Raw genomic sequence first — 12,524 nt, forward strand, 5'->3', positions numbered from 1 at the left:
TTGTTACTTTTTAAAACCATTTATTAACAATAAAATACTGCACACAAAACATGAAACAGATTACAATCATCATGAGCCTTTCCCTCTGAACAGGTTCAACAAATTTTCTGCATCATCTTTCGCATCATCAAAGACTCTAGTCACAGCATCTCTTTTGTCAATAGATCTGTCAAAGATGCCCCAGTCCATGAGACGGTAGACTGCTCCAACTTGACATACTGTAAAGAAAAGAGAAATGAGAGATGACCAATAGCATCTCATAATTATGAAACAATATAATAATAATAGATAGCATTTGTATATTTATCGCAAATCCCCGCTCAACAGCAAGATCTATGCGCTTCACAATCTATGCTATTACCCCAGCAGACCTGAGAGCATTCTGAAACAACCTCAACTTCCTGGGAAGCATACAGTGCAAGCGGTCATTATTAGGCGCTGAAACACTAACATATTGACAAGATCTTTCGCTGTCTATGGCCGGGTAGCCATTCCCACCTGGGTGAAGTGAAGAAAATTCGTGTAAAGTGCCTTTCCCAAGGACACAACGTCGGTCCCGCGGCCCGAACCACTGAACCCGCAACCTTATGATTACGAGTTGGGTAGCCTAACCACTAGGCCACCGATGCCACAATAAACAGTATGTGTTTTCAGACTCTCATCAATTTTTGAGGACGTGGAGTTTTTTGGTATCATCTTAAAGAATGTTAAGTTGTCTTGTTTTTCGTGATAAAATACCATGTCTTGAACTTGAATGGAAGTTGAGATATTTGTGATTGAAGGAGTTGGGAGTTGTTGCCTTGTGTCAGATGTACAATAAGCAAGAAATGGCCGCCTCAGTTTGGTGACTTCCAAAGCTTGGGATTCCTTAGAAAACAGCAAATTTATATTTTTTGTGCTTTGATCAATGTTTTTCAATAGAATCCACACAGAAACTTTAAAAAATCGATTATAAAAATTGCCTATCGGTTGGAAAAATGTTGGGTTTCTTCAATTTGACAATTTCGATGAGAGCATGATTTCACCACAATGACAAATAAATATTATCACTTTGTACCAATTTATTTCAGCCACTAAATCAAATGCTCATTAGAAGTTTAAAAAAGGGAAGCAAAAGCACATATTCAATACATGAAAACCCCTTAAATTATAAGTAAAGAAATATAGCGTGAGAGAATATTAGATCCTTCCCTGCATGTGCAAACACTTTTTCTTTTTGCATTCACTACAACTAGATTTTACTTGCCCACATAGGGGCTTTATGAGCCATCAACCGAGTATTCATTGAAGGACTAATCATTGAATGTGATCTACCCGCCAATTTAAAAAAAAGTGGTAAACCTTAATATTCCAGCACAGTTTTCATGTTAATTACAGTCCATGCCGGCTATAAGCACGGTCGTCGGGAGAAAGCTTAAGCGAGCTTAAAGCCGAAGCATGCTTGAGTGCGAAGTAGACATAATCCAGAGATTTTCAAGTAGAAAATTTCCCCTGCTATTTCTCTTTGTTTGTAAGTAGGCCTATAGCGGTCCCGCAAAAGTGTGCACTGTTATTTAGACACCCGCCATGGTAGTTTTTGTTCGCTTGTTTGTTTTTGTTTTGTGGTCGAATGGGAAATGAAAACTTAATTTAGACGGCCAGTCACGATACAGCACACTAGGCCTACACACTGCCTGTGCGTACCACTGCCCGCTGTGCCACTCATACCACCGCCTTCATCCCACCTCGCGCGTGATACACAATCAGGATTAATGGATAGCGAGGGTCAACAAAGGTGAAATCGCAGCCAGCCTCCCTTTCTAGTCTCCCGACTTTCTTTGTATTTTTTTTGGTCCTGAGTAGCTTTGCCCTAGGCCTAGGCTAGATCCTATGTCTGCGCGTACGGCTGTGTGCATCTGCCTTCCTCTCCGCCCGTGTGAGTGTGTGTGTCCATCACTTGTGTTCTTTGTGTTTCTCTTGACACACTCTACTGCTGCGGTGTAGACTGTGTTCGAACTTCGATGGGTCATCATGAAAATATTGACTGTCTTGTAAATGAAGCGTGCTTGAAGCCGAAGTTACAGTGCTTAAAGGTGTGTAATTTATATAGCAAAAATTTGGTAAGAGCCGTTTAGCGTGCTTGAGTCCGAAACGTGCTTAAAGCCGGCACAGACTGTACTCATTACTGCCCAGATGCCAAAACGCAATAAATTGTGACTGTGAATCTTTTTTTTTTCTCAACCAAGTTACCATTGAAACAGGAAAAAGATAAATGATGTCACAACATGAACAATTAAAAAAAGATTTAGGTGTTATTTAGTGACTGAAGGAACTAAAATTTGGGGTAACATTTATTATTTCATAAAGAGGATGTACTGACTGCCAATTCAGTCCATAGCCTTTAATTTTGCTTACAACTTACCTACTGGTGGAAATCACTGACAAAATTATTTAAAAAAAACAACATTTAATGAACTCAACAGTGAAAGCATATAGCTTGCATCAAAAGGCTGATGTTTTATTCTAAGGAAGGACTGCTGATTTTCATGTTTTCTTATGCTATGCACAACAGGAAGCAATACGAATAAAAGTACAGATATGATAGGCCCATTATATAACAATTAGACTTACAACAGCATAGGCCAGCAGAGCCAGACAGCTGCATGTAGATTCGCCATCTCTCCAAATGGGGATTGCTGCATAAGACAAAGAACAAAACAATATGTGTCACGACGTGGTGAAATCAGGCGCTCGTCAAATTTTGGGCATATAGGGTTATTGGTATCATCTTAAAGCCTGTTCATTTGCCTGCCTTTGGGTGAAAAAAAATATCCAGATATATGTTACATAATAGTCGAAATATTTGCGATTGAAGGAGGTCAGGTCGCCTAGTTTCAGAGATAAAATTAGCGAGAAAATGGCCGCCAAAGTTTGGTAACTTCCACAGCCTGAGAGTCCTTGGGAACTGAAAATTTACATGTTTTGAGGCTTTACTCATTGTTCTTCAGTATAATCCACACAAACATGTGTTTTTAAATGGACATAACAGGTGTTAGCCAAAAAAAGGAAATTTAAAAAAAATTGCCAATCGGCCAAAAAAAAAGCTGATTTCTTTGATTTCACAATTATGACGAGTGCCTAATTTAACTACGCTGCCTCACATATAAGGTTCCTACAAACGTGCAACCATTGAAGCAGGTGTGATAATTATTTGTATAATATAAACTGCAAGCAGAGGTACTATTGGGGCTGGGAAGTGAAGTAAAACATTCTGCAGTTTGTTCACAAAATTCAGAAACTAGGATGCCCATGAAAAGCTGAAATCTATATATATATATATATATAGATCTGATCAGTATTTGAATTTAAAACTCATCCTAGACAAAAGGTTCAAGGTTCAATTCTCAGGAAAATAAAACAAAGATCAGCATAACCCTAAACTAAGAATTAATATCTTCTTTTGCAGAGTTTCTTTAAAAAAACAACAACAACACAATAATAAAGTAAGTAAAAGGCAAAATAACAAGCACAAACACTACGTATTGACACTTCGAGAAGACAAGACGGGAGAAATATGTGTCACGAAGCGGTGGAATCAGGCGCTCGTCAATTTATGGGCATGTAGAGTTATTGGTATCATTGGAAAGCTTATTCCTTGCCTTGCTGTCAATAAAAAAAAATTACCATCTTTCTTGAATAGAAATCAAGATGCTTGCCATTGAAGGAGGTGGGGGTCGCCTGGTTTCAGTGGTAAAATTAGCGAGAAAATGGTTGCCAAAGTTTTGTAATTTCAATAGCTTCAGAGTCCTTGAAAACTGAAAAATGTCGTATTTTGTGGCTTTAATCAACGTTTTTCAGTAAAACATCACATGAAAATATGTTTTTATATGGACTTACAAGGTGTTGAGTCAAAAAAAAAAATTTGATTAAAATGGCCAAACTGGCAGAAAAATGCCTGTTTTATCGATTTAATTATTTTGACGAGCATCTGATTTCACTACAATGCCTCACATATCAGCGTCTATAATTTCAACATCCCCATTCCCCCAAGCTCAAGTTATACATCTTTATTGGTAGGATGAGTAACAGCTTACATAATTGGTAGGCCTGCTTAATTTTAAAATGTCCACCACAGCATACATGTCAACTCCGACCTGCAATGATAGAAACTGTAGGCTTACATTTTCAATGAGCGGAAGTGGAGTTCACTCCAAACATAAATAGGCTACACTTCATGTGGCACAAATAGCGACCACAATTAAACCTATTTCCTTAATAAAGATACTCATAGAGAGCTCACTTGAACTATGCTTACCTTCTTCGAAATTTGAACCCTTGCCACATGAGTGCGGCACCAAGAAGTGAGAAATTAACAACTGTAATAAGCTTCCATCCCATCGTCTCATCATCTTGTAAAGGGACATACTGAAGAACAAATTTTTCCCAAGCTGGTATATCTTTTTCGTCTCGCACCTGACTTGCTTCCATGGTAAGTTTTTCTACATGCTTCTGTTCCAGTTCCTCTCTCTGCTGCAACCATTCTCGACGGTCCTCCAAGAAAACACCACGCCTGGCAGATTCCATTTCTCTTTCCATTGCCGCTCTCTGTGGGCATGAAACAGATATATTGTAAATGAAAGAAGAAAGAACAAAGGGTTAATAATCATTCAGTTACTGACAGTACGACAGGTAACAATTGACATAATAAGTTCCAGTGTGTGGAACTTTGATGTGGTTGAAAATGTGAGACAATCCAAGACACTTGATCTTGCCCTTTTGCTGTACCAGTACAGTAAACACTCAACATTGTCTCAATGAATGCATTCAACTTCTAGTTTAATGAAAATACAGAGGTCAAACACCTCATCTTTTCAGTATGACAAAACATAAAACTGTAAGTTATAAGCACTTTTTTCTTTGTTGTAAATACATGTACCAATGCAATAATAGCCTTCTCTTTTTCTGTTGTACTCTGTTTCTGTCTAATAGTCTTGCAAATTTTCTACAGCGCAAAATCAGACAGACATTCATTTATCTAAAAAAACATGTATTTTCAGAAAACATAAAGAATGTTTACACTTCTTCAAACTGGTCACTCACCCTGAATATTTCCCATCTGAAAAGTCCTTCTCGCTTGCTCTGGAAACATTTGATAGTAACACATAGTTAAGGGAAAATATTTGAATCACAAAGAATCAGCATTGTAATACAGTGGAAACCTGATGTAACAGGGATGGTGGGACCAGAGAAAAAATCCTGTTAATGTTATATCAGATCCCTGTTAAATCAGAAATGCAAGGGAAGTTGGTATTGTGGACTAATCAAGCTGTATTTATTCATGGGAAGTATCCCATGGCCTGCGCATGACACATTCCGCATGCGTTTAGCTAAGCTTAGGACTAGATCGAAGTCTGCAGCACATCGCAGCCCTCTCTCGCTTCACCGGCTGTGTGTGCTTGCAGTGGCGTGGTTTGCGTGGGCTTGCTCCATCACTACGTTTCTCTCTCTCTCTCTCTCTCTCTCTCTCTGTCTCTCTTACTTTTTACACATTGTTAACCAGCCTTTGTCCCTGCTATAACCGATTGGGCTCCGATGAGGCCCTGTTATTGCCCATAACTTTTAAAAGAGACAAAGAGTAGGTCTATGAAAAAAACGGGGATTTAAAAAGCCCCTGTTATTATCAGATCCCTGTTATTACAGGGCCCGTTATATATGGTTTCAACTGCAGTAGCTCCCAAATTCAGTTGCAGAATGGAAGCAATAAGTACAGACCACTGGTCAAAGATCCAATCAATGAGTTGAGGAGGGGAGATCAATCCATAATCTTCCAACTTAGAACACAACATGTAGGCTACCCCTCAACCAACATCTCAACCGAATAGGAGTAAAGCAGTCTGCTGCCTGCCCACTATGTGACTACCCCTCAGAGACAGTGGAACATCATCTATTTTTCTGTAGAAAACTAACTGATTTAAGGGGATGTTTTCTTGCCAAGCTACCCCACACATCTAATTGCCTCTACTCCTCAAGACAACAGTTAGAACAAACATGCAACTATTACCGAATGGCATCATGCAGAAGAGTTAACGCTCAGATGCTACTGGATCGCTAACAACAACAACAAGTACAGTTTCAAATACAGTCAAACCTGCTCTAATGGTCACCTGTCCCAGACAAACACATGTACAAAAGACCACTTCCCACCTTTGTTTTTTTTAATACTATATAATGACACGGTCCAAAACGCCCCCTGTCTCGGACAATCACTTTTTTCCTCAACAATGAGAGACCATCTTAAAAAATTTTGACTGTTGTCAGTTAATATCTCCCAGCTTATCAAAAAGCAAAATTCTCAAATACACGCAAATAAATAACACAAGTGATGGTGTTCACATGAAATCTTTGACACATCAGACAAACAGAAAATCCCCAAAAGAGCCAAGTATTTTTTTGCAAGAGTTGTCTTAAAGTAAGTGATTTTTGTCATATTGTAATCTTTTTGTGTCCATGTCGTGGAAACTATTTCAGCAGTCAAACCTAAAAATCAAAAGGAAGAAAAAATGTCTTTATTTATAGTGGACAGTTCTACAGTGAAAAATGGCTTTGGAAAATAACCTTCCTACAAAGATGAAGTGCTTGAATGATAATTTGTATTTGTTCACAAAAAAATATAGACAATTATCCCCCAACGCTTAATTCAGTTCAATATCAAATCAAAGGAATGGATACAAATCCATTGTGCTTTTAAGTCATTCCCCAGAAAACCCTTTTCAATACTTTCATGTCATAGTGAATATATTTCTTTATCCATACAGAGGGTGGAGTGACACGTCCATTTTTTTTTTACAAGAGAATTTCACACATGTGTGAGAGAATATTTTTTGGTGAACTGGTGACGAAGGGAAGATAGTGCTTTATACAGTGGAGTCCACTTATAACGAGTCCGGAAACAGCGAGAAGTCTGTTATAAAGACACTATTCAAAAACCTTGTTTTCTTCTCTTCTTTACCTTTGTAAATAAAACACTGCTTATAAAAATACTGCTATAGTGCAATCAAACAAACATGCGAGTCGGTTATAGCGGAATATTGCTGCTGCTGGGCACAGTGCATAGGCCAGTTATACATTATGTAAAACCTCGCAAGTTGAGAAACTTGGTGGTGATCTAGCGAAACAAAGAATGGGAGAGCCCACGAGTGTCAACAATGAAGGCCAGAGCGACTGAGTAGGGAGGGTGTGGCATGCGCAGACAGGCAGAGCGTATCACGTGATAGGCCAGCGTAAGCCTAGTTTAGATAATCAAGGCCTGCCATGCCTCTCACTTCTCCGATGCGGAGATTTAGAGGTCACAGCAATGTGATGGATGGAGCGAATATGTGACGTGCGCAAGCAGACAGAGTGCACCACAGGGTGGGGTGGGGTGGGGGAAAACACAGTGGGCGAGTTAGCCTAGAGCCCTTTCTTTCTGATCGCCAACCCCGAGCTGTCAGTCAATACCGCTAGCGCTAGAGAAAGGAACCTGATTAGATTTTTGATCAAGTAAGACCTTGAGGTAATGTTGAAACAAAATCATCATCCGGGGAGATAGCAAAAAGAAATAAACAGAACACCAAACTCATAGACTAGGCCTACTTTACAGTTTCCCTTGAATTTAATATTACTGGATTTTTTATAGCGAGAATCCTACTATAACGGACATTTTGCACCGGTCCCCTCCCTCTCGTTATAACAGGATTCCACTGTATACATTAGTACATGATAGGTCTAAAAGTACAAAGAGCCTTTAGCATGCTAGCACAGCAAACTGAATTTTTTTTATCTGTTTGTTATTTTAAGTGCACATTCCCGATGGAAAACTGCATGCAATAGCATAAACATTTGTGCACTGTATCAGCAACAGATCAGCAATAAAATAACTCATTTTGCTTATATACAGTCGAACCTGTGTAAGATGGCCACCCATAGTCAAGGAGAAAAGTGGCCGTATAAGACAGGTGGCCGTCTTAGGCAGGATTGATCAAGATGAAGAAAACAAACTATTCCTTTCTGAGAAAGCAAACCCTTCCTTTCTGAGGTCCCAACCGAAGGTAGTTGCATTGTTGTTGTTGTTATTTTCGCTGGGTTTTTTTTTTCTTTTGCTGCTGCTTTTATCCCCGGGTGACAATAAAACGAAATGTGTCAGACAAGGGGGATCAAGTGCTATGGTAAAACAAACACATGGGTCGCCACCACACGAAGAGCGACGCTTCTGTCACAAGTTCATGCTGACGTCCATTGTTACTTTGTTACAGACTGGGTAAACACTAGTAAACAGTGATCACTCATCTCACTTACGATTTGTGCATGGGTTCTGGACGGGGCATATGGGTTATATTATAAGGGATCACACGCTTCCCTCCCCAGCAGCTGAAAATTCATTTTGTTACCTATCGGTCAACAGTGGGAGGAGCCTACGCAACATGATCAGTTGGAGGGACTACCTAACAACGACAGGTTTTTAGATTAAGACGGCTCGCCCACAACACCAGGGGCCAATGCTTGATTTATGACAAAGCGTAATGGAGTCACTAGGGTGACCATCTAAGACAGGTGTTATTGCTTAGTGTGATAGGGGTTGTCTGTTGAAGTTGAAATATGGTGGCCGTGGCCGCGTGGCACAGGTGCCCGTTTCACACAGTTAAATTATATAGAAAAAACGCAAGGGGGTAAAAATGGAAAGTGTCCGTTTGTACAGGTGACCGTCTTATAGGGGTGGCCGTCAGGGCAGGTTCGATTGTATATATATATGACTGTCGATGTCTGTGATCACTCAGCGTAGGAAAACCTCACACATCTGGTGGTTCACACCAACTGAAGAAATTTGACATAATACTAACTCTACATTTCTCCCCTTCGAAATTCATGTAAAGCACATTTAGACCAGAGCACACTTTTTTCATCACATGAGGTGTGTGCTGTAGGCCGGAAACCAAATTATTTACAAAAATGAGAAAATAAAGTGTCACAAGAGAAAGAGTATGACTGAACAGTACTCACAAATCGTTGGATTGCCTTCTCTCTGTAAGGCTCTGGGAAATCTTTGAAGTATTCTGCAACATGTGAATCAACAACAAGATCTACTCCCACTCTATCTTGCAGGGAATCTGTTGATGTTGGTGCTTGCACTTGCTCTGTTTTTCCTTTATGTGACACATTATCAGTGTCAGATTCACTCTTTGGATTTTCTGTTTCACCAACACCTTTGTTTTCTTTTCGAAACCAAGAGAGAATTCCACTCATTATCACTAAATATTCTGGAAAGGAAAAAAGCAGTGAAACACATGAATTATAATAATTATGAATTGTAATCATAAAAAATTAACTGATTCACTTAGTAAATACAAGTTTCATGATATACAATTACTGTTCCCTACATTTCTAAGTCGTGATAATATACTAGTCAATGATGGGGAACAATTGTTTAAAGACAAGAGCAAGTCCTCGATGACAGTTGTACATGCTTCTCAGTTTAATTTTAATGTGTTGTTGTCTTAGTTTACAAAACAATCCCACATAACAAGCAGTTGCAGAGCATGTGTACCTCTGAGACTCCCCCCCCCCCACCTCAAACCACCCCAAGGGACTTGCTTACTGGATGTAATGACTCAAGGGTGTAAGGCAGGGCAGGGGTTACCAAATTATTTTCAAAGTGAACCCCATACCTCAAAGAATGCCAAGAACAGGCCGGATAACATGTTTTGTTCTTATAAAATACACAGAACGACTGAGAAATGCAGGCTACGTGAACGGCGGCCTAAATGCAGTTTGCAGGCGCTGTTGAGGCTACGTTCACGACACTATAGTGCGGTAAAAAAATTCAGGGCGCAACCTATTGCCAAATCTCTCCTTAACTATCGAAGATAAACTCTGCAGCTTTTGCACTGTGATTTTTATCAATTTGTTTTAACAGATAAATATTTTTGTAAACACCTGTTCGCTCTGTTCTAGAAAATTCCTTAATAAATACTAATAAAAAAATCCCAGTGGGTGGTGTCTTCTTCTTCTTCTATCTCGTGGTTGGGGTGAAACCCAGCACTCGCCATTTTTTAAAATGTCCTCTGCGTTCCTCAGATTGTCACCCATCGTCTTCCCTGTCCTCTCTGCGATGTTGTCCTCCCATCTCCTTCTCTGCCTTCTTCTCTTTCTCTTTCCTAGTACGGTTCCTTGTAGGATTGTTTCGGCAAGTCCTGTGGATCTTGTGACATGCCCATAATATTTTAATTTTTGTCTCTTCACTGTGATCAGTTGATCTTCACGCTGCCCCACTGCGTTGGTGATTCTGTTCCGTACCTCAGCATTTGAAATGTGGTCTTTGTATGAGATGTCAAGGAGTTTGCGGTAACATCCCATTTCTGTTGTCTGAATCCTTTTCTCCAATTCTGCTGTCAGTGTCCATGACTCGCAGGCGTATAAAAATAATAGAGATGACCAGTGAGCACATTAGAGCTAGTGTGATCTTCGAGTTGAGCGTGATGTTTCTATCCTTCCAAATAGGCTTCAGTTTTGACAGCGCAGCTGTTGTTTGCGCGATGCTAGTTGAGAATTTCTACTGGTGGTGTCTACTGATTTTAAAAGGTTAACAGCTGGGACAATATCGCTTTTAAAAGGAAGTCCGTCATTGTTTTTCTAATCGCGAGATTATCTTTATTGAACGCATGTTTTGAGAACTTTTAGTGCAAAAAAGTGTTCACTATAAATAAATTTTTTAACTAGTTTTGCCACTAAAAATGTCATTGTTGAGCTGTGACGTAAGCCATATATGCGTACACAAAATATGTGTGAGAAGTGGGAAGTGCTGTGAACAATTCCTTTTTCCGCGTGAAGGAGATTTGTAGTATTTTATTTAAAAAGAAGAAAAGTTTTTTAATCTTGCCTCAATTGTTGTGGACAAATATGATTTAGTTAAGACAAATTGATACAAACTGCTGTGCAAAATATGAGTGATATTGATTCACCCATTAAAAAGATATTAGAGAATAAGTTGCGCTTCGAATTTTTGACCGCTCCACAAAGGTTTATTTAGGGGGAGCGTCCACTACCGGTTTAAGTCAGCCGGTTTTAGCCAGTGACGACAGTGAAGTATATTTAATATTTTCGCCCGCTTCAAGTGTTCCATCCCATGAGATGAAGGAAAACAAAGCGCCCTTACAGAATTAATGTCAGGATATTGGATATGTAAAATTGGATACGGTACACGAGAAACGAGAGGTGAGAGATGGGAAACAGAAGGTGGGATTCGGAAGATGGGACTGGTCATAAAATATGACTGTATTGCACCGGGTCAGCCTGGGAACTGACGCAGAGAGAAAATGACGGGAATCAATTATTTTTATTATAATAACAAACATCCCCCCCTCTCTCTTTCTGTCTCTTTCCTTCTCTCTTTCTCTCTCTCTCTCTCTCTCTCTCTCTCTCTCTCTCTCACACACATACTGCCCGCAGACAAAATTGCACGCTTTCAACTCGAGAGCGCTAGAACATTTGTTTACACTCGTATAATATCACAGGCCGACACGAGATAGGGCAATTGAAACATTTTAGGTAGGTGTATACATTTTTGACATAATGTATATCATATATATCTCCTAATGCATTATTGCGTAATTGAGAGTTCATCGTTTTCCCCTACACTGGCAAGTTCTGGGCCAGAGCTCAGTGTAAGGGAAAACGACGAATGACAAAAGATCGATCGGTCAAGGATCACTTCGTTTTCCTTCATCTCATGGGATGGAACGTTTGAAGCAGGACAAAATATTTAAAATACATCACTGTCGTCAGATTAAAACCGGCCTACTTTTATAAAACCCTATCCGTACCGTATGTCGTGTTTTACTATCGTATCCACATGACGTGGGGAACTCTGCGCTATCACTTTCCAAAGAGGAAATTTACTCGTTAATCCAATCCGTGCGCTTTGCATAGTAATCTGTCAAAATCATTTTTTGAAAAATACTAAAAGTTTCAAAGAGATCTTCGTACTACAAGTATTTTAAAATGTGAAGAATACAACCCCGGGGGTACAAAATGACCCCAGAGCATAGCAGAGATAGGGTTAAACCGGCAGTGGACGCTCCGTCTAAACGAAGCTTGAGTGCCGTGAACGTAGTCTCAACAGCGCCTGCAAACAGCATTCAGGGCGCCGTGAACGTAGCCTGCCAAATACGTTCACGCCTACAGACAAATTGAATATAATTATAATATAAGTATACAAAATGGGAGGAATTCCACAGAGGGTTGGCAATATGGTTTACCTTGAGTCCCTTTCATCGACCACAATGTGCAATTATCTAAGCGGTCTACTGTCTACCATAAGTCCTGCTTGATTGACCATGGTAACAATTAAGGGTCTGGGGCATTTATGTTTTTTTGTTTTTGTAAAGTGTTTTACGGCGCTCGCAACTGCATAGGTCATATGAGCGCGCGGGACAGTCCTATATTTTCAGTTGGTAGGAAATTTTGAATTTTGCCCGGGTGGCGGCCGAAGCCTACTCTTATCGATTTTAGAC

At 39.8% G+C, this 12,524-nt stretch overlaps 1 protein-coding gene across 4 annotated transcripts in view; it reads right to left on the minus strand.

Moving 5' to 3' along the window:
• LOC101862210 overlaps positions 1–12,524 on the minus strand; it is a 13,996-nt gene continuing 1,472 nt past the window's right edge. For 3 of the 4 annotated variants that reach the window (XM_013087000.2, XM_035971896.1, XM_035971895.1), the window contains exons 2-6: positions 9,016–9,272; positions 5,080–5,118; positions 4,295–4,584; positions 2,611–2,675; positions 1–218 (exon numbers count right to left, since the gene is read on the minus strand). In XM_013087000.2, coding sequence (XP_012942454.1) covers positions 70–218; positions 2,611–2,675; positions 4,295–4,584; positions 5,080–5,118; positions 9,016–9,258 — 786 coding nt within the window. In that variant the 5' untranslated portion in view covers positions 9,259–9,272 and the 3' untranslated portion in view covers positions 1–69. The remainder of the gene's footprint in view (positions 219–2,610; positions 2,676–4,294; positions 4,585–5,079; positions 5,119–9,015; positions 9,273–12,524) is intronic. The other variant, XM_035971894.1, reaches the window with a different exon arrangement.

The sequence above is a fragment of the Aplysia californica genome, unplaced genomic scaffold, assembly GCF_000002075.1.
Source record: "Aplysia californica isolate F4 #8 unplaced genomic scaffold, AplCal3.0 scaffold00532, whole genome shotgun sequence".
NCBI classification, from domain to species: Eukaryota; Metazoa; Mollusca; class Gastropoda; order Aplysiida; family Aplysiidae; genus Aplysia; species Aplysia californica.